This window comes from Saccoglossus kowalevskii, chromosome 18 (genome assembly GCF_978046115.1).
Source record: "Saccoglossus kowalevskii chromosome 18, keSacKowa6.1, whole genome shotgun sequence".
In the NCBI taxonomy this organism is placed as follows: domain Eukaryota; kingdom Metazoa; phylum Hemichordata; class Enteropneusta; family Harrimaniidae; genus Saccoglossus; species Saccoglossus kowalevskii.
In genome coordinates this window covers 12,397,029-12,418,967 of record NC_140658.1, presented here as the reverse complement: position 1 = coordinate 12,418,967, position 21,939 = coordinate 12,397,029, and the positions used below count along the sequence as shown (strand labels likewise).

Below are 21,939 nucleotides of genomic sequence, written 5' to 3'. Positions count from 1 at the left end.
GAATGTAGCGTCAACATTAGTAAACATTAGTAAAAGAAATTTACATTACAATATTATGTTTCCAAATAATCCGATAATTATGATGGGAACTGTCAAGTACAAAGTGTAGTCAGTAGTATCAGTAAGTAAACGATACTATGGACCCTATGGTATACATGAACATGATACTTCAAAATAAAAATGCATCTCATTAGAATTTCCGCATGAAGTAACACGTTATCATTATTTCTTTTGTTCTGGTTTTATAATGGTAACTATAATTGATAAATATATAATGGGTATTTTTGTAAAGTGTACCGTTATGTATTGCCGGTAAAATATGCACACCATTAAAATGATAAAAAATAACAAAATGCAACCGTAGTACACATACAGAGTAAACAACATTATCTAGAGTGACTTTCGGATTACCGGTAGTTACACTTTTGCCAACATGATGTAACATTATATATATAAATGGTGATGGGAACTACCAAGCCATTTTCTACAATAGTGAGCAAATATTTATTTAACCAACACTAACCGTGAAATACACCCATCATTGTCACTGGTGGAATATTTTATATTGCAATTTCTTAATTTTATTTTGTTGAATTGCAATACATTAGTGATACAGTGACCCCTCGCTAAATCGCAGTTGTCCTGATCCAAACAAAAAACGCGACATATTGGAGTTCGTGAAGGTGGCGGGGAGGGGGTCATGCGTTGAAAACGGATAAATAGCACTTATACACACATGTGTTCACAGTAAGTTTTCTTCAGTGGAAAACATCACAGCTTCCATGCCCACATGGATTCAACACATTGTAGTGAATTTTATAGAGCTATATCAAAGACCAAGAGGTACGTAAAGTCGCGATTTTACACCCTGTCAAAACCTTGAGTCATGCGGCTGCCACCCTTTGTATCTCAGTAATTGACGGACAGTATGTGTTAAGTTGTCTCCTCCAGTTAACGTATACCACTTTCATCGTTCGCAACATATTCATAGACTATTGTCAAGTAATATGAGGAGTTCCACTAGAAACTAGCTAGGATATATTACATCCCAAGTAACGTATATCATTTTTATTACTTTACACTAAAATATGAAGTTACACAGATAGAGGAAATGTCTCATGGAATGGACAAATTATTATTGTCTATGTTATATGACAATATGTATTAAAATATACATTCATAGTACACATGCAAAGTAAACAGAATTATGCAAATTTGTATTGGTGGTGGGAATTTCCAAGCCAGTTTATAAAATTGTTAACAAACATTAATTTAAATAAACGGAAAGCGTTTTCTCATTTGTGTGTATTATTTATGCATATAATTATATATCTCATATACTTTATATCATTTTAATTATATATTGTATTCCAGATAACACTGGTTGTTAATGACACAAACTGATGAAAAGTGTTTGCCACTCATCGCAGAAACCAATCATTGCTAAGGCACTCATCGCGAAGCTACTACTAAGGTAGTAGTTTAGGCGACACTATAGGTACGACCATGAGGGCGCTGTTCATGGGATGACGTCATTACGATGGCGTCATATTGGGATATGATGACGTCATCCCGTGATTGGCGTCATATTTGGATGGGATGACGTCATCCTATCCCAATATGACGCCATCGTAATGACGTCATCCCATGAACAGCGCCCTCATGGTCGTACCTATAGTGTCGCCAGGATGACGTCACAATAGGAATACGTGAATAAATTATGACCTATAGTGTCGCCGGATGACGTCACAATGGGAATATGTGAATAAATTATGAGGGCGCTGTTTATGACGTCATATTTGGATGGGGCGGTGACGTCATATTGGGGTGAAGACGTCATAAAATGTGACGTCATCTTATGAGGGCGCTGTTCATGACGTCATATTTGGATGGGACGGTGACGTCATATTGGGGGTGATGACGTCGTAAAATGTGGCGTCATCATCATGAATTTTTCAGAACGAACGACAGAGGGCGCTCACACACAAATAAATACACGTCATTTTAGAAACTAACGTTTATTACACAAAAGAAGAATATTAGCATTAAAAACATGACATTTTAAAATAGTTGAAATACATAGGGTATACATTTTTGACAAAAAACTAGTAAGATCAGTTACATGAAATATATTTTTTGTTTTTTTGTTTTTTGTGTTTTGTTGCTTTTTTGAAGTAATTAATCATAAATTGAAATGGTATACATTCTCAAACGCTGTTAAGTATTCACACTGAGTAATATAAGAATGATATTATTAGGAGTAATATAAGAATAATATTCTTAAGAGTAATAATATGATTTAAAAACGACATTTTTTAAAAAAGGTTGAAAATACATAGATACATACATACATTGAAATACATACATTTTCAAATGCGGTTAAGTATTCGATTATAATAAAAAACGAGAAAAACGAGTAACATCGAAGAGTCAATACACACTTTTTCTAATCAGAATCAGAATCGCTCATCTGTGATGAAAAGAAAAAAAGAGAAATAATATGAAATCGATAGTTACATAAAGAGGGTACAAGTTATATATACATGTGGAATTTCAAAAGTATAAGTCGTCTAGTAAAACTGTGTGGGAACAAATATTTGTCATAAATAGGGAGGTTGAGTCCGGTTACGTTTTTGATATATCTGTTCACATAAATGTCATTCAAATGTCTATCATGCGTAAAAGAGTCGGCTACGGACTTCATAGGTTCCCCTTGACATCTGCGCAGCAAGTAATACAGGACGTATTGACCACACACTGTAGAGAACGGAGCTTGTAGTATTTGATGATTGTAGATCCATGTACAAACGTTTTTATCTTGAAATCTCTTAAATTCCGCGTAATAAGGTTGACATCCGTACGAGTCAAAATATTCTCCGTGGTAGGGATCCTTTAGATAAAAAGCCACCCAATGTGTCCCACCTCCGCTACTGTCATCGGTGTTTGATACGAACGCTGCAGGATACTCCAACACTTTTGCCTTAGGCAGTTGATCTCTAGCATAAACGCCGAAGAACACATTTCTAGTGTATGGATTAGTCGACAGAATATGATTCAGTTGATTCGTGTCCATCGCAGCTAGAAATCGGTCAATACGTTTCTGTCTCTGTCAATCTCGATAACGTTGTCGTATTCAGCATAAATCAAAACAGACACAGTCTCAGTCAATGCTTGTCTGAACTGAATCTCAAGACCAATCTTTCCTTCTTGTATCAAATTGAGGTGATAATCACTGGCCGATTCGTCGGGAGTGAGGTCAAATGCGAAGATTGTGTACTCTTCGGGATATTCGTCTCGAGTGATGCCGTTGCCTTGGTCTTGACCCATTTTATTTGTACCGGTAAATAGACTGTAATAAGCCATGATGCAACTTCTACCACCACCTGCCGTGAAGTCCGTCTTCAATGGCTTTGCCGGAACTTCCTCACCTCTAACATTGAGAACCAGTGATGTGATACCGTAATTCTGGAAGTTGAATGGATTGGTTTCGTAGGATCCGTTGAAAGACGTATTAGAAACCAGACACAGGATGATCCTTTTGGGCAGCTGACCGAGGAAGATCAAATCTTTGTTTAATGACATTGTACCAGCCGGGATGGAAGCGATTTTCATAACGCATCGATCGATGGGGTATTTTGCAGTATCCTGTTTCAACGCTTCGACGTGTCCCAGTTGTACGCTGGGGCTCAACTTGACTTTTCTCACTAGGAGGGTAGCATCGGTGATGACTACTTTGAATGCTGGATTTTCGGTTGAACTGATCAAGCAGAACTGATTTTTACTTCGATGTAATTTCAGTCTAACTTCCACCCCATTGAGTAAATACTTTGGTTGAAAAAATATGTCTCCGTGTATTCGTCCGATCATGTCGACCGTCTTACTGAGCGATGTATATGCGTATCGACGTTTGAGTCCCATGTTAGCATCACCATCATCAGCTCTCGGGTGTGCGACATTCATTTTTCCAGCAGTGTCCTTCTCAAATATTGCAGCACCAATCTGCGTTGATTTGGCGTCCCCTCCATAATTCAATAGCGTTTCGATCATGGCTCTGTAAGAATAAGTAGGAGATGCGTCCAAAATCTGCTTTCCATTCAGGTACACATCGATTTGATTGAAGAGGGAATGCAACCACAAGTTTGCAGGCCCTACAGTGGCGTCCGCAGCCAAATTACTTCCGTTGGCATTCGTGATTTTAGCCTTGATGTGCAAAAGCGTAGAACCAATATCGATGTAGTCACTTCCGGCCGAAGGTATTACGAATTCGATCGGACCATCGGCTATATTCGTGAGTGGGTTTACCTCTTCACAACTTCCTTTTTCAATACTTGTCTGTGTCGGAGGAATAGTAAAGAGATCGAGTTCCGTCTTTGCACATTCGCAGGAGTGTTCGTGTACAAAAGCCATGATGTTCAGTCGAATATATCCTGAGATCTTCTCCTCTTCTTAGCCTTGGAAGAAATGACATGTCTCGTCGTCTTCTTCCTTTTGATGCTGCGTCCTCGTCCTGTTTGAGAGGGTCTTCCAAATAAATTGCTCAATACCGAAGAAGTAATTTGACGACCTGCAGTCTTTGCTCTACTCGAAGCCGCTTTTTTAAAGTTTTTCCCTTGTACAACGTCACCTAGAATACCCAAACCGGCATCGAGCGCTGGTTTTGCCACTGCTTTCAGACCCTGTGTTAACAGAGGTGCGGCCGATCTCGCCAATCCAGAAAACATACTTCCGATTCCATATCCGCGTTGCAGTCTTGCGCCAGAAAATACAGATCCCCGTCCAATCTGATTCATGTAGTAATTTCTATAAACCCCCACGTGGGGAGTGTAAGGTCGATGTCTGTTCATTTTCTTTTCTTCACACTAGCGAAGGACGAGCTTTGCGAAAACTCAGCGTCACGATCACACGCCCACGTTGAAATGGCACCTTCTCCCCTGTATCAGACCTTATATCAATCTCCACAGTCTCGAATGTTGACGTTCGAATTGGGAGAAAGTATGGTTTGTTGTAAGTGTGATTGACGCTATCACCGTGGGTTCCTTCAATGTTGACTATTCTCAAGAGAGGTACGGAAACATCACCGACCATTTGGTGTTCGACTATAATGCAATACACGTAGAGAGAATACAAACTTCTAACATCAGCAAGGTAGGGACTAGTGCGTCTTTCATTTGTAATTGTTGTATTTGTGGGAAATCCTAACAGTTCGGCCAATCCGCCCATCAAGATTACACGAGCTCCTTCTTCGACCGCAATGGTCACTCTCCTAGACCTCGAATTATATGTCATCAGTATTTCATCTGGCAGACCTTTTTCTCGAATCGCGTCTAAAATCATTTCGATCGAGTTGTAGTAGCCCGGATTCAATTTCACTTCTCCGTGATCTCTCAGACTGAGTGAGGCATCGTAAAAGATCCTATTTTCACCATGTACAACATTGTACCATGAATTTGGGTAGTGGATGTCGGCCAACACTACTTCCCAATTGCAATCTAACAAAACCGTTCTCGGTAGTTTGACAGTGTATTTTGTCAACGTGTTGTTCGGGAACACATCAAGCGAGGCATTACTAGGGAGCGTCAAAAAGAAATCCTGCCCCGACATGATGATCTTTGAAATGAATCAGGTCATCGTGTGAAAGGTATTTATAAACGTTCCAAGTCTCTGATCCAAGAATTAAACGAATCGTCATACCCACGCCACTTAACGAAATATTCCACACGGCCTTTACGTTTTCTCTTGCGCAGTACTTTCTCCACAATGTACAATGCATCATCGTCCTTCACTATTTTCTGAAGTTCTTCTTCGTAGAAAGTACCTTCCAACATTTCACCATTGTAATCAGAAATTTTGTAAACAGGTGGTTGCGTATTGAGGCGTCCAACAATCGTGAATACCTCTTCGGTCCAATTGGGCAGGTATCCTTTCTTGAAAACGTGTTTGGTTTTACTGATTCTGACTCTGTCACCGAGTTTATAAATCTTCTTCCAACCCTTTTTCTCTGTGCTTAAATCACCATACAATACGTCTCTGACCTTTTTCTGGTTTGCATAGGTAACAAGTGAGGGTTTGGTATTTATACTTCTGTGATGAGTATTGTTGTAAGAACGTACCATGTCGTCTAATACAGGCAGATAAGTCAACGTGTTGTTCTTCGTGAAATATCTGAAAATTTTTCCCTTGATGGTTCTGTTATATCTCTCCACAACGCTGGCTTTAGTCTCATTGCCTGTAGTGAAGAACTTAATGTCTTCGCTCTTGAGGTAGTTCTGAAAAAGTCTGTTGGTGAATTCAGTTCCTCTGTCCGTGTGCAAAACGTCGGGGCGACGCCCCTTCTTAAGTATTTTCCGAAATGCCTCGACCAAACTCCCCCCTCTCTTGTCTTTCAGAGGTACGACGAAAGCATATTTCGAAAAAAACGTCGATACACGTCAATAAGAACTTGTATCCTCTGTTGTATCTGGATATCGAGGAGAGATCGCATAGATCGGCCTCCCACTGCTCGTCCACTTGGAAAACCACTACCCTCCTTCTTTTAAAGGACCGTCTGGAGGGTTTGTGCAGAGTGTATGTATCCTGTTTACTCAACCACTTCTTCATGTCCGACTTGGTTATCTTTTTTCCTCTCTTTGTTTTTTTACGGCAGCGTAAAGGGAATTCAAACCCCCGTAACTTCCAGGACTTTGGACATTGTAAAACAGTTCGTCTAGGATGGTGTCCATCTTCTTCGTCATTGTTTACGGGTGTGGTTATTTCACACGCGCAGAGGCAGTGGATATGTTCGATAAACGAAAGCAAAGCAGGACAGCGTGGATCCATCACGACCGACTGAACCAAAGTGAGATCTAGCGGTTACGAAGAGGTTCTATTTAATACGTCACCCACGTGTGTCGAGGATGAATGGGAGTGGAAACCACATGGGGTCCACGTCTCTTCGGAACTCTCCCCTTGAGTGTGTTGGTATGCATGTAAGACCACCGATCAGTATTGCCAACTAGGTCTTGAGGTACATTTGACATTTTCATAACTTCGGCAAATTCTCTCCAACCTGTGGGGGTGAAATTCTTCCTTTTACGCAAGAAATCATTGACTAAATCGATGATGTGCGTGCCTGGCACGCTCTTGGGAACACTTTGTAAGACTTCGGATGTAATTTGATCTGGTACACCGTCTTTGTCGGGGTGATTTTCCCAATCGGCTACAGGGACAGCACTGGGTAATTGCTGCATAACGGAGATTGGAATCGGTTCGTTTTTCTTCTCCCGCAACAACAAGTACTTGCGCAGAACTTGTTGGTACAGTTTGACTTTTCATCTTCAGGCAATTCTTCCATTTGCGTTATGTCATTCATGTCTCTATCCAGCGAAGTCAATGATTTCACCACAGGTCTCGTCATTTGAGCATTCTGGCTTTGAATGGTAGATAATAGCTCAGCAGGGACTAAAGCCATCTTCTTCAGGGATTCCATCTATTTAAGACCGAGTAAAGGTGGGAGTATGCTCGAAATTAAGGGAGCGATTAAGGCGGTTAGGAAACCCCCTTTCTGAACCAGAATTTTTTTCTTTTTCTTTACTGAAGTTTTCTTATTGGACAGTGCTCGGAGATGTTTCACGTACAACGCCAATTTTCGTTTCTGACTAGGTGATAGCTGGACGTTCCCTTTCAACACATTGAGCGAGCATTCGCACAGACACTGTATCAAGTCACTAGAGGCTCCATCAATTATCCCCTTTTGTTGTTTCGAGTTGGCCTTCTGCAATACAGAGAGAAAATCAGCATTCTTGCGCATGCGGGATGACATGGTGAAATGACTGACGATGAAAGACTGTCTTTTTTTATACCTTTCTCACGTACACTATCGGTACTTGAGATGAAAGTATGTTCGTTCGAATGCGTATTTCCTCACGGGTGTCTGGATCAGATCCACGAGGAGGTAACCGTGAGGTTCTTGGGTGGCATCGGTAAATGCCTCCTGAAGAAACTTAATGTTTCCGGGGTACATTTGCCTAGCCAGAACGTTGACTTGTGATGCGTCCCTTGGATTTTTAAACAGGAAAATGTAGTGCGTGTTGAGACTGATGGTTCTCGATTGTCTGCCCTGATGAAAGAGATTTTGCAAAATCAATATCACGGATAAATTTCGATGAATGAAATAAATAAATAAATAAATAAATAAATAAATAAATAAATAAATAAATAAATAAATAAATAAATAAATAAATAAATAAATAAATAAATAAATAAATAAATAAATAAATATTTAATTAATTAATTACCCATCATCTGAATTGTCATATTCTACCATATGTCTGAAAAATGAAAACAGCACCAACTTAAGTCCAGTTCAAAAACATACTCACACATACAAAAAACAAAAGATATAACCTAGTGAGCATTGGGAATATCGGCGTGGTTTTGAGTTAGTGTAGCGACCTACATAACAGAAAACAACACCAACTTAAGTCCAGTTCAAAAGAACGTACTCACACATACAAAAAACAAAAGATATAGCCTAGTGAGCGTTGGAATATAGGCGTGGTCTTGAGTTAGTGTAGCGACCTACATAACAGAAAACAGCGCCAACTTAAGTCCAGTTCAAAAAAAACGTACTCACACATACAAAAACACAAAAGATATAGCCTAGTGAGCGTTGGAATATCGGCGTGGTCTTGAGTTTGTGTAGCGACCTACATAACAAACTAAGGTCATGTCTAGTGAAAAGACACCCTAAGTAATTTAGAAAAATGCAACTCCACACATAATAATTGTTTAAAGCTGAGGGGTACGCTCGGTAATTGAGTTCAAGCAATGACTCGATTCAAAAAAATGATTTTTTTTGTGAATGAGAGATATGACATCAATTGAAAGCATTGTAGTATTCCTTTTCTGTAAACAAATCTCCATTATTATACATTCTGACTACTTAGACTTACATATTTGAGATGTGTTTTGACATTTCTCACTGTCTATGTGGCAAATTTTTTCCCAGTGATTTAAACTGATAGTTTTTCAAAACAAAACATTGACTAGTGTTTGAAAACGTGAAAACAAAAATAAAAAATGAATCGAATACATTTTAAAAGTGGGATCCACTTGATCCAATTCTAGAGCCCGCTTGGACATCGTGTTGGAAGTTAGGTGTCATAGAGCGTAAATGCCTTCGTATAACACGGAAGTTTAACCAACTCTTTTGGCATTCATATTTCAACATCATAGTCGGCTGTGATATTTTACGGTGTCTTTGATGTCTGTTTTGGCTTGATACAATTGTATCAGGACACCAGTTGTACGCATTCATCGTTCAACACAAGAGCAAGTGCTTCCGAGGAATGTGTGGGAAATACAAATTAGGTTACCAGCCCCCCTTACCAGTAGTGAAAGTCTACCTACATTATCACCGAGATTAATGTCTCAAGGAATGTTGTATCTGTGGGAAAATAAAAAAGATGATTCATTCTCAACATCTAAAAATATAATGCATTGTCCAATCAGCGAGCGAACATTAGAATTTGAAACACGTGTAGTCAGTGGATCACGTCATTTCTTCAGATAGTAGCCTTGGTTCAAGATGAATCCGCTAAACACGTATTTAGACGAGTTCGCTGGGTCTTTAGCACAAGACGTTGTGACTTCATCTCCAATCTATGAACAGGGCAACATGACGAGTCGTCCTAAGAAAGATGTTGTGACTTCATCTCCAATGTATGAACAGGGCAACATGACGAGTCGTCCTAAGAAACGCAGGGCTATTAATTTGGCTTCCGACGGCTCATCGCGTTCGACCGTTAATTCGCTAGCTACTACTACATCTGAGTCAATGCATTCATCAACTGGTGAATGTTCTAAAAAGGTAGCACCTGACGTCAGTGCAATGGCTGCTAAATCCTCCACCATTGCCCCACGAGGTGAGAACATCTTTACCCGGTTGATTTGTACGAGCAAATGCCTTTACGTAACGATTAATTCATTCCGTGGGAAACGTTATGTACATATTCGGGAATATTACAATGGGTACCCTACGAAGCGTGGGGTAGCATTAACAATGGAACAGTACAACAATTTCATTGAAATTTTACCCCAAATCAACAGTGTTATCAGGTACGTTTTTTTTTTTTTTTTTTTTTTTTTTTTTTTACAAACAAATAACATATTAATCAATGATTTATGTAAGCTGTCGTGAACACCTCACATCCATTGCTGTTATATCGATACGTTCAGAATGAAAAACACAAGTAGTCAGTAACATTGCAATCAGATTTCCCACTATACTGTCATGAGTTATATTTTCAGCCTAACGGTGGCTGCCATGGCATCTACTGATAGGGGTTAAATGACGAGGTCAGTCAGTTTTGACAGTGGTTGCCATGACATCTACTGATAAAGGTTAATGACAAGGTCAGATGGCGAGCTAGTCGAAATTTAATGCTGTCTCGGGTGATTTTAACCATCAAATATACCTATCACAATACGTTTGAAACTGTTGATAGAGATATTTTTTTCACAGGAAACACAAAACTATTGGATAAACTGATTTTAAAAAAAATTGTAGCTGAATTTATCTGTTCACAAGTCAGACACATCGTTCGCTCCAATTGTCTAGGTTGTCAAATAGACCATCCTTCACAAACACGACACGCTTGTTTATCTTGTGGATTCTGTGATAAAGACAGCCAGGTTAGCCAAATTCACCAATACATCGTCAAAGCTTTGCGCGATATTGTTATCCGTAAAATTGCCACTTGTTACGATGCCTTTCAACGCATTCACCCAGAACTGGTCGGAAAATATTCTAGACAGTATAATCGTGTGTTATTCCAACTTTATAAATCGAGCCCTGAATTATGCATACCGTCTTGTAAAATCATGTTATCAACACGCGAAATGGATTCCCAACTCTTTGACATCATACAGCAGCATATATAGAATAAAACATGTCATTCATACTTTAGCAGTTATTCTCTATAGTACAGTGAAATGTAGGAAACTTGAGGAGTTTTCTGTTGACCCCTAACCCTATTCCATTTTATTTCAACCTAGTTTTGCAATTATTTTTAAATGTCATGTATAACCATTTTTATTTACTCAATGTGAATACTTTACTGCGTTTTGAAAATGTATTTCAACTTTCTTTTTAAAAAAAAAATGTCAATTTTTTAGTGAAATGTAGAAACTTGGGAGTTTTCTGTTGACCCTAACCCTATTCCATTTATTTCAACATAGTTTTGCTATTATTTTTAAATGTCATGTATAACCATTTTTATTTACTCAGTGTGAATACTTTACTTCGTTTTGAAAATGTATTTCAACTTTCTTTTTTAAAAAAAAAAATGTCAATTTTTTAGTGAAATGTAGAAACTTGGGAGTTTTCTGTTGACCCTAACCCTATTCCATTTATTTCAACCTAGTTTTGCAATATTTGTTTAAATGTCATGTATAACCATTTTTATTTACTCAGTGTGAATACTTTACTGTGTTTGAAAATGTATACTGTATGTATTTCAAACTCATTCTTATATTACTTCTAATAATATCATACTTATATTACTCAGTGTGAATACTTAAGTGTTTGAAAAGATGTATTCTATTTCAATTTACGATTAATTACTTCAAAACAACAAAACAAAAAACCAAAATATATATTTAATGTAACTGATCTTACTAGTTTTTTGTCATCTAATAATATCATTCTTATATTAATCAGTGTGAATACTTAACAGCGTTTGAAAATGTATACCATTTCAATTTATGATTAATTACTTCAAAAACAAAACACAAAACAAATAAACAAAAAATATATGTAATGTAACTGATCTTACTAGTTTTTTGTCAAAAATGTATACCCTATGTATTTCAACTATTTTAAAATGTCATGTTTTTAATGCTAATATTCTTCTTTTGTGTAATAAACGTTAGTTTCTAAAATGACGTGTATTTATTTGTGTGTGAGCGCCCTCTGTCGTTCGTTCTGAAAAATTCATGATGATGACGCCACATTTTACGACGTCATCACCCCAATATGACGTCACCGTCCCATCCAAATATGACGTCATGAACAGCGCCCTCATAAGATGACGTCACATTTTATGACGTCTTCACCCGAATATGACGTCACCGCCCCATCCAAATTTGACGTCATAAACAGCGCCCTCATAATTTATTCACATATTCCCATTGTGACGTCATCCGGCGACACTATAGGTCATAATTTATTCACATATTCCCATTGTGACGTCATCCTGGCGACACTATAGGTACGGCCTTGAGGGCGCTGTTCATGGGATGACGTCATTACGATGACGTCATATTGGGATATGATGACGTCATATTTGGATGGGATGACGTCATCCTATCCCAATATGGCGTCATCGTAATGACGTCATCCCATGAACAGCGCCCTCATGGTCGTACCTATAGTGTCGCCTAAACTACTTAAGGTAAATACAAATCACATCACAGTTCTCGGATATATTCAAATATGAAAATAAAATATGAAAGCTACAGCAAAAGGTTACATCTTAATATTGATGATGATGCTGAATTGTTCGAGTAACCTGCGAAAGTAACAACTATTTATAGCAAATACCATGATTGATAGCCGATGCGTGAATATACAGATACTAAGCAAGAACATTTAAACATCCCTTTGACAATAAAATGTAAGTGAGAAATAGCGAATGGTGTAATGCTCAAAGTAATTGAAATGCTAGTTATACGCGAGTATTCATCTCAAAGTAAAGTGATTCTAGAAAGCGTAAAGCACGGAATGAATGCAGTCATCTGCTGCCAAAAATTCATAGCACACAAACATGAATCGACATCACTTTGTCCAAGATCGTAATGTTGACCACAAAATGGGACGAATGCGAATCGGGACGAATCAACTCGTGGGACGAGTTTGAATTTGGACGAATTTACGGTGAATCGACTGGTGAAGCAAAGCTCCTATATGTTTGTTAAATATAATGAATTCAAGCAACCTGCCAGCTTGAATCCTACTTGCATGTGTTTAATTAATTTAATGCATACAGACTCTAGGCTTTGAAGATAAACAGGTTACAAGTCAGCAGGTCATTTTAACCCTATACAATTACAAATTTCACAGTACATACTTCTAAAAAGTACAACTCGTTGCCAAATTCGACTGTAGCGTGTATCACGGTTACATAAGAAAAAATGAGTTTCATGGCATCCGAATATTAAGCAAACATGAAACACTTTAATACTACTAAGTTTGGTTTTAGTTCATCTGTAAAAAGAGTGTCTACACGTTGTTCACATTCCACATTATTCGCAACTGTAAGTTGTATGTAGGTCACACTAATGATCATGATTTTGTTTTTCGATTATCATCGCAAAGGCGATTGAACCACTAAATCTAATTACACAGAAAAACACTAAGTTATCTAAAATAATTGCAATGTGTGCGCTTTTGGCACGACACACAAAGCCCATCCACACTCGGGGTCCTACAAATAACCTTAGGAAGACATGTTTTGGTTTCAATGCGGTTCCCCCTTTGTGTTATATGTATTTATAAATTGAATGATTATGTGTTACCATGATTTTCAAGTGGCCAACCGATTTTCATGTAGCCGCTGATTTTCATGTAGCCAATCGATTTACATGTAGTGCAGCAATTCCCAAGTAGCCAATCGATTTACATGTAGCGGAGCAATTCCCAAGTAGCCAATCGATTTACATGTAGCTAAGCAATTCCCAAGTAGCCAATCGATTTACATGTAGCGGAGCAATTGCCAAGTAGTCAATCGATTTACATGTAGCTGAGCAATTCCCAAGTAGCCGACAGATTTGTTTTCAAGTAGCACAGCGGTGTTCAAGTAGTGGACGAATTTTCATGTAGCGAACAAATTTGTATATATATAGGCCACCATAAAAGTTGGCAAATATCCCACGTTCCTCTCAGCATTACCGGCAGAAAACATGGTGCAACAGATAACATCTTACAACTCATTTCAAATACACACACTTTTGAGAATTTGTCGCGCATTTTTTTTTTAATTTATAAATTAGTATTGTCTGACCCAAATGCTAGACTTACTAACAAACTGAAAATAAAACAATATTGTAATGGAATTTATTCGGGGCTCCACTACAAAAAGAACGTTACCCGGCCGAGTAATTTAGGGGCGATAAACGACGACACTTTCTACCGCAATACCGTGTCGCACGGTGTTTTGGCGGACACACAGCACGCACTTTCTTCTCAGGGGGATCCTGGTACCGCCTCGGTCCAACCACTTCACGATGTTATCTAAATAAAACAATTCACACACGGATTGTGGATGAAAACAGAGTAGTTATATTCTCCATGAACCATCACATCAACGCCATGCTGCTCGAACAGAATTACAGAATGTGTTGGTTTCCGATCTCGTCTTGGGTACTTAGACTGTCTGTCACTCTGGTTGTTCTTCTCACAATTATTATCTTCACAAGGCACAGTCATGGTCTCAGTTTCAGAGTTCGCTGACTCTTCTGGCCCTCCAGGTGGGTCAAAAGGTAGAGTTTCAACAGCTTCTTGCTCTGTGCTACCAGTCACATCCAGTTGGTGATCACAGGTAGCGTCTGTGTTCACATTGGGCTTCAATAAAGTTGTTGAACAATATTCCACTGGTGCATCCGGCAACATGACAGGACTTAATGATTGGTCAGCAGAAATCTGGTCCGTCACCTTCGTAGTTTGGAGTTCTTCTGGGTGACCATCTTGTATTCTCTGTTCCAAGAGTGATAATGGTACACTGTCTAGCCAAGGGGGGATTGGTTTTCCTTGGTATCTTTTCAGTTTCTAATAATGAACTACTTTAAACTTGCTGCGGAGACTACGCTGGATGCGGTAAACCACATCAGATATTCTACTGACAACCATATATGGACCTTCAAAGTTCATTTGTAGTTTGGGGCTGAGACCTTTCCTCCTCCGTTCTTCCTTTAGCCACACAAACTCTCCGACTAGATACTCTTTCTTATCGAGGTAACGGTCATAATGTCTCTTTTGATGACGAGCACTTGCACCTAGTCGTTCTCGTGCCAATGCATGTGCACTCTGCATTTTGGCCTTTAGATCCAAAACATAGTCAGATTTACCACTGTCACACTCATCGTTGTCGACTTCAAACATTAAATCTACCGGTAATGTTACTTCTCGTCCCAACATCAAAAAGTTTGGGCTTTCCCCTGTAGATTCATGTACGGATGAGCGATAGGCCATGGGCACATATGTCAAGAACTGATCCCAATCACGCTGGTGGGCCAATGGGTCTAGATAAGACTTAATTACTCCCACTACGACCTTCATATGCCTTTCTACCATTCCATCACTTTGAGGGTGTCGTGGAGTGGTGTAAGTTTTGGAAATTTCCAACAATGAACACACTTCCCGGAAGGTAGATGAGATAAAATCTCGTCCTCTGTCTGAATGAATTTCACCTGGCATACCAAAACGACTGAAGACAACACTAACCAATGCTTTGGCAACTGTTGTTGCTTTCTCATCTTTCAAGGGTATACATTCTAGTCACTTAGTAAAATAGTCAGCAAAGACCAAGACCTTTTTGTTTCCCTCAGAACTATCAGTAAAAGGCCCCAATGTGTCATTTGCCACTCGCTCCATTGGATTTCCTACCAAGTATGTTTGTAGTGTTGCCTTTCTTGGTTTTCGTGCAGATTGACATTGAGCACAAACATCGCAAGACCACATACATGCCCGCACATCTGAAGCCATGCCATACCAGAAATATCTCATTTTCAGTCTAGAAAGGGATTTTTCCATTCCTAAGTGACCTCCAGATTTAGCAGTATGTAATTCTTGCAGTACACGTTCTCGACAATCAAATGGAAGGAACAATTGCCACCTCAACCTGAGACCATCAGGTGTTTCAAACAGGCGATACAAAACTCCATTATTTACTCGCAGATGATCATACACAGCCCAGCACATCTTAACCTCATGTGAGAACAATGAAATGTCCTTCCAAGCAGGTCTCTCTGCACCGGTTTCCACAGCAGAAATCAAAATTTTCATACCATCCACCTGAAGTTGTTTTACACGAAGTTCCATGTTGGTCCATAGTGCTTTTGCTACCAGTATCCCAACATCATGCTGCTCGCTTTTCTGACCAATATCAAGGTCTTTATTACTATCAGAAGGGGAATCCATGCTCTTGGCCACCAAAGGCTTCCCTGCAGTCCCCATCCTCACAGATAGAGATTGAACAGCATCACCAACTTCTACATCTTTGTTATGCTCTGTACCTGCTACAGGTACATACTGTGGAGCTTTAGAATCTAACGCAAAAGTTCTCACATTTGTTTCCTCTAACTTTTGCTGACATTCAGAAATATAGCTACTGGGGTGAATCTGTCCATATTGTTTGCACTGATATGATGGCAGGCGACTGAGGGCATCTGCATTAAAATGTTTCAGACCTGGTCTATGAACGATTTTAAAATCAAATTGTTGTAACATTTCTAGCCAACGGGCTAGTTGTCCTTCAGGATTACGGAAACGCATCAACCAAATTAGAGATGCATGGTCTGTACGCAATATGAAATGCCTCCCAGACAAATAATGACGGTAGTACTTTACATAGTTAACTACAGCTAACAACTCCCTCCTAGTTACACAGTACCGACGTTCAGCAGCAGACAGGACACGACCAGCATAACCAATTGGAATTTCTCTTTGTTGTCCTGGACTTGAGAGAGGACAGCACCTATGCCAGTATTGCTGGCATCAGTGTCCAGGACAAAAGTACCATGTTGAGAAGGAAAACCTAGACTTGGGGCTGTAGTCAAAGCTTTCTTTAGACTAGCAAATGCACTCTGGCATCTTTCGTTCCAGTTATAAACAACATTCTTTTTTGTCAGGTCATGTAATGGGTGAGACAACTCTGCAAAGCCTCCAACAAAACACCGATAATAAGACGCTAAACCTATGAATGCACGTACCTCGGATACAGATTGAGGAGTGGGCCAATTTTGCAGAACCTCTACTTTACTAGGATCGGTTTCAACCCCCTTTGCTGAAATCCTGTGACCAAAAAATTCTACAACCTTACCAAACAGAATGCATTTGTTAGGCTTGAGCTTCAACCCTGTTTGCCTTAATCGAGTAAAAACCGTCTCCAGTCGAAGCAATGCATCACCAAAGGTCCTAGCAAAGACTATTATGTCATCTAGATATAAGAGTAGTATCTTCCATGACAGACCACTGAAGCAACGTTCCATTATTCGTTCGAATGCGCTTGGAGCATTAGCAAGACCAAAAGGACAAACATTCCACTGATACAATTCTGTTTTAGTACAAAATGCAGTGTAAGGCTTGGACTTCGGTTCCACTTCCACTTGCCAATAACCTGATTGCAAATCCAGCGTGGAAAACCACTGTGAACCATGAAGAGACTCTAGAATGTCATCAATTCGTGGGAGGGGAAAACTGTCTCTGACTGTTACAGCATTCAATATTCTGTAGTCAACGCACAGTCGTTGAGATCCATCTCTTTTTTTTACCAACACCACAGGAGAAGACCATGGACTGACAGAGTCCTCTATTAAACCTCTTTTCAACAAATCGCTTGTTTGCCTGTATATCTCCTCTTGCTTCCATCTAGGTGTACGATAAGGCACCTGTCTCACAGGATTTCCCTGTACTATGATTTTATGTTTTATTAAATCTGTCCTACCAAGGTCTCTATCATCACAACTGAATACGTCACCGGATTTTCTCAACAATTCAGCAAACTCATGTTTCGGCTGAAGGTTCAATTCTGTGCTACCCTTATTAAACAACTCAAGAAGATGACTAGGAACTATTGACTCATAAGATTCCGAAATATTAATAACAGAGGGTTCACAACTAGTAGTGTTTATCTTCACAATCACCACTATTATTAACATTGCCCTCAGGCAGATCAAACTGTTCAACTTCTCCTGTCCCAACTCGCAAAAGTGCTATAACTGTACCTGCCTTTAAGAACTGATCAATCTCATTCACATTGAGCACACGGACAGGTATTCTGGTACTCCAGGGATTCACAATAGCGTTACACACACCAATCCCATTTTCGAAAGATTTAGTTGAAACCGTAGGACCCAACAGTGCAGTGTACTCTGTGTCACATTTCATACAAGCAGTGACTCTATCTGTAGCTTTCCCACCATTAGTTTTATAACATGGTTTCAAGTAGTACCCAACCTCACCAATCCTTGGTGGTTTAACCTTTCTACCAATCACCAAAGATTCGCTCAATGCAGGGATATATGTGTCTTTGGTGACACTCATCCTCGAGACATAAGGTTTAAATTCAACATTATTATCAAGTTTATCAGAACATGTAATAATTTGTCCATCCATCTCCAACACTCCATTAAAAGCATCAATTTTACAATTCAATGGCCCAATAGAAGAAAGACCCAAGACACCAATGTCCCAAGGTTCCAACTCTATTATATACACTGGTACCAATACATGCTTTCCATTTAAAGCAATGTCTAAATGGCACATTCCAAGAATTTCCTGTTTACTGTCCCCAAAAAGAATAACTGACTCGTGAATGGCCTTCAGCTGAGGTCTATCTTTTTCTGGAATTTTGAGGAACCAATGTTCTGCAAGAAAGGTATCTGTGGCACCTGTGTCAACTTGTATATGACCTTTGACACCCTGAATTGTTACTTCAGTGAATAGTTTAGTTTTACCACACCAAGTAGTTCCACCATGTTTTAAATCATTCTTTGTAGCTTCATTTATAACACCTTGGGCCAACCTGACATTACTCTTATTACCTATTTGGACTGGGGGTTGACCCGTACACCCAGTCCGCTGGTGTTTAAACTTTGCTCTTTTACTTCTAATGCAGGACATTCATAACGTTTGTGTCCAGGTTAGTGACAATTCCAACACTCCAAGTTTTTGACTTTACCCTTGGAATATCTTTGACCTTTCCCCTGACCTTGATCTCGAGTCGAAGTTGAATTTTTCAGAGTAGTAATTTCATCCTGCATTTTATCAACACTCTGCAGCAACTGTTTCACAACACCAGTCAACTCATTTATTTTGTCAGAGGAGTCCTCTCTATCGCCAACAACTCGTACAACAGGTCGTTTTCTGGGACCAGTTAGTGTCAAATAATTCTCCTCCAATATGCTCTCACGCACTACTTCATCAAACATACACCCTGGTTTACGTGCAGTTTCATTAACTTTTCTACGAACTTCTGGAATATCTATTGCATTGAAGTAGGCATCGATACATAACTGCTCAAACATGTCACCCTTGGTATCGGGACAACCAACAGAAACTAGTTCTCTGATTTCTTGTGCCAAACCTTGTAAAGAATCACCATCTTTTCTCACACACTGTTTTAGTCGCAACCTACAGATATCCCTTCTACCTATGGAACCAAACCGATCAGCAAGTTTTTGGCAAAGTTGGGAATATGTCAGACTTTCAATATCCAGAGAATTCAACAATTGCAGTGCAGGGCCAGTCAACAATGCCAACAAATACTCTTTGCGTTCCATTTCTTCAAGTTTGTGCATATCACAGTAAATCTTGAAATGGATTCGATATATATCCCACGATACATTTCCTGAATATCGTTCAGGGGTCAGCTTATAACTATATGAAGTGTGCCTAAATTTATTGTCAACCCAGGTACTCGTAACATGCTCCGTTTGACTGGGACTGTTAACCATAGGATGACTGGATTTAGTTCCCATAGCAACAGGCGGTTTCTGTTCAGGGTACATCGGGACACCAACATTAGTCGCATGCACAGAAACATCACTAGTATTTTCCTTCACTTTATTACAAGTCGATTCTGGGGAAAAGTTCACAGACTTGTCAAATTCACGTTTAAAAACAGCATTTTGCATGATCGGGGTTTGTGGTGAAAATAACACGTCACTATGCTTTTCCTGCCTTGTCTCTACAGGTTGATTTTCTCTGTCTGCTACCTTCAATACGGACTCAGACAAATAGAAAGATTGTCACGCCTTCCTTAATTCATTATTTTCCTTTTCAAGACGTTCTTTTCATTTTATCACTTTCTTGTACCGCCAAAGGGGTACTGCTCACTTGTTTCTGTGACGATGCAGAAAACCCAGAGTCAACATTAAATACAATCTCGCTATCAGAACCCTCCATACTACATCGATCGGACCAATCACCTCACGGTTATGAAAGAAGGAATGAAGAAAAAGTAGTATTGTATTTTTAGACAAGAAGGAGGTGTGACGCGTGACCGTACCGACTCGATAGAATTTCCCTAGCTAATAAACAACGTGATAGCAGACCCTGTAGTTCAAATACCCAGAACATTGAAACAAAGAAGACAATTCGTTTTTCTTTCTGTCGGAAACCACATCGAGTGTGCAAAAATCACCGACGTTCAATCGCCAAATTACAACGTTCGTATCCACTGGCAATCTGATGAGTCAACACAAATATGGCCGACCAACATGTACTGAAATGGTAACGTGGTACTTACAAGCGGCCAAATTAAATACCCAAGCACAAAATCTGCTTTGGGCTGAGAATCGGAAAACTTGACAACTCAACAGTCATGCCACCGCTGCCCACCAAATGTAATGGAATTTATTCGGGGCTCCACTACAAAAATGAACGTTACCCGGCCGAGTAATTTAGGGGCGATAAACGACGACACTTTCTACCGCGATACCGTGTCGCACGGTGTTTTGGCGGACACACAGCACGCACTTTCTTCTCAGGGGGATCCTGATACCGCCTCGGTCCAACCACTTCACGATGTTATCTAAATAAAACAATTCACACACGGATTGTGGATGAAAACAGAGTAGTTATATTCTCCATGAACCATCACATCAACGCCATGCTGCTCGAACAGAATTACAGAGTGTGTACATGTCAATCAAAAATAGTCATGTGATATTATATACTCAACCCGATAGGCTAATATCTGTAATAGGCGTACATCTAATACATATATGGAGTGGAATATTCCTCCACTACCTGGCGACCCGAAATTTCTACCTAGGTTAACAAATATCGTAGTTTAATAATGCAATAAAGCACAGGTTTCCATTACAATATTCATGGGGAGAAACTTGCGAAAATTTTATTCCAAAAAATAATAATTTCAAAGTCATAATATATCGTTTCAAAATGCCGCCATAGTTTATAATTTTGTTATTCTAACTCGCTATTTTATTATACGATATCGTAGTTAGCCACTTTGTGTAGTGCGGTGCGTAAATACTTTTAGTGGGTCATATATGAATATATTTTATTCATAAAATGTCGATAAGAATTAGTGAAAGTATATACAGTCTGCGCACACATATTTCCTGCTATGGTATCTGGTATCACAAAAAACAGAACTTGTCATAAACGCGTGAATCGGATAACTGTTTGAATAGCCTAGTATCTATCTTATAAAAAATGTGTGCATATTTTGTTTCCTCCCTTGTCATATATATAGTGCAGGCTGATTGATCGGAAAAAAGTATTAGTGATTTTCGGGGTTTCGGGTCGTTGGTACTTCAATTTAATGATGTATGATTGCTTTATTTACCAAACTGTATTTATTATATGATTTCCATTATTTTGAGCAAGGGTAAGGCCTTGTACAGTAGATCGTCAGGTCCATGTGTGAATCACCATGATTTTCAGATATACAAGAGGTACTGAAGGTAAGGTTTTCTTTCAGTACAATACAATACAAATACATTTTAAACTACATCCGATTGTGGAGTCTATGTACGTGGGAGAATGAGGTTACCCTTTGCCACAACTACCTCCAGGTCACCCTTGGGGAAGATGTAGCACCTGTGAGCCTTGGGTGCCAACTTCCCATATAACAAGTTTGGTTGACGTCAGTAAAGGCACACGGTCGTAAAACTCCTGCACAAACAGATCCGCATAGGTGGAAAATTTGTCATGTA

The 21,939-nt window shown here is 39.3% G+C and overlaps 2 protein-coding genes across 2 annotated transcripts; both read right to left on the bottom strand.

Annotated features, from left to right (window-relative positions):
* Positions 1-3,078: 3,078 nt before the first annotated feature.
* LOC146731561 (uncharacterized protein F54H12.2-like) lies at positions 3,079-4,407 on the bottom strand. The gene has a single exon (XM_085492927.1). The coding sequence runs from the start codon at positions 4,405-4,407 to the stop codon at positions 3,079-3,081; it is 1,329 nt and encodes a 442-aa protein (XP_085349053.1).
* A 1,235-nt stretch (positions 4,408-5,642) lies between these two features.
* LOC146731560 (uncharacterized) lies at positions 5,643-6,731 on the bottom strand. The gene is made up of 2 exons (XM_085492926.1): positions 6,639-6,731; positions 5,643-6,266 (listed from the first exon to the last, which is right to left on the bottom strand). Exons 1-2 carry the CDS (start codon positions 6,729-6,731, stop codon positions 5,643-5,645), a joined length of 717 nt encoding a protein of 238 aa, XP_085349052.1.
* Positions 6,732-21,939: the final 15,208 nt, after the last annotated feature.

Coding starts and splice junctions, on each gene's coding strand:
- LOC146731561 (XM_085492927.1), bottom strand. CDS start 4,407: ATGGCTTTTGTACACGAACACTCCTGCGAATGTGCAAAGACGGAACTC.
- LOC146731560 (XM_085492926.1), bottom strand. CDS start 6,731: ATGACGAAGAAGATGGACACCATCCTAGACGAACTGTTTTACAATGTC. Junction 6,267..6,638: donor TGAATTCCCTTTACGCTGCC/GTAAAAAAACAA, acceptor AGACTTTTTCAG/AACTACCTCAAGAGCGAAGA.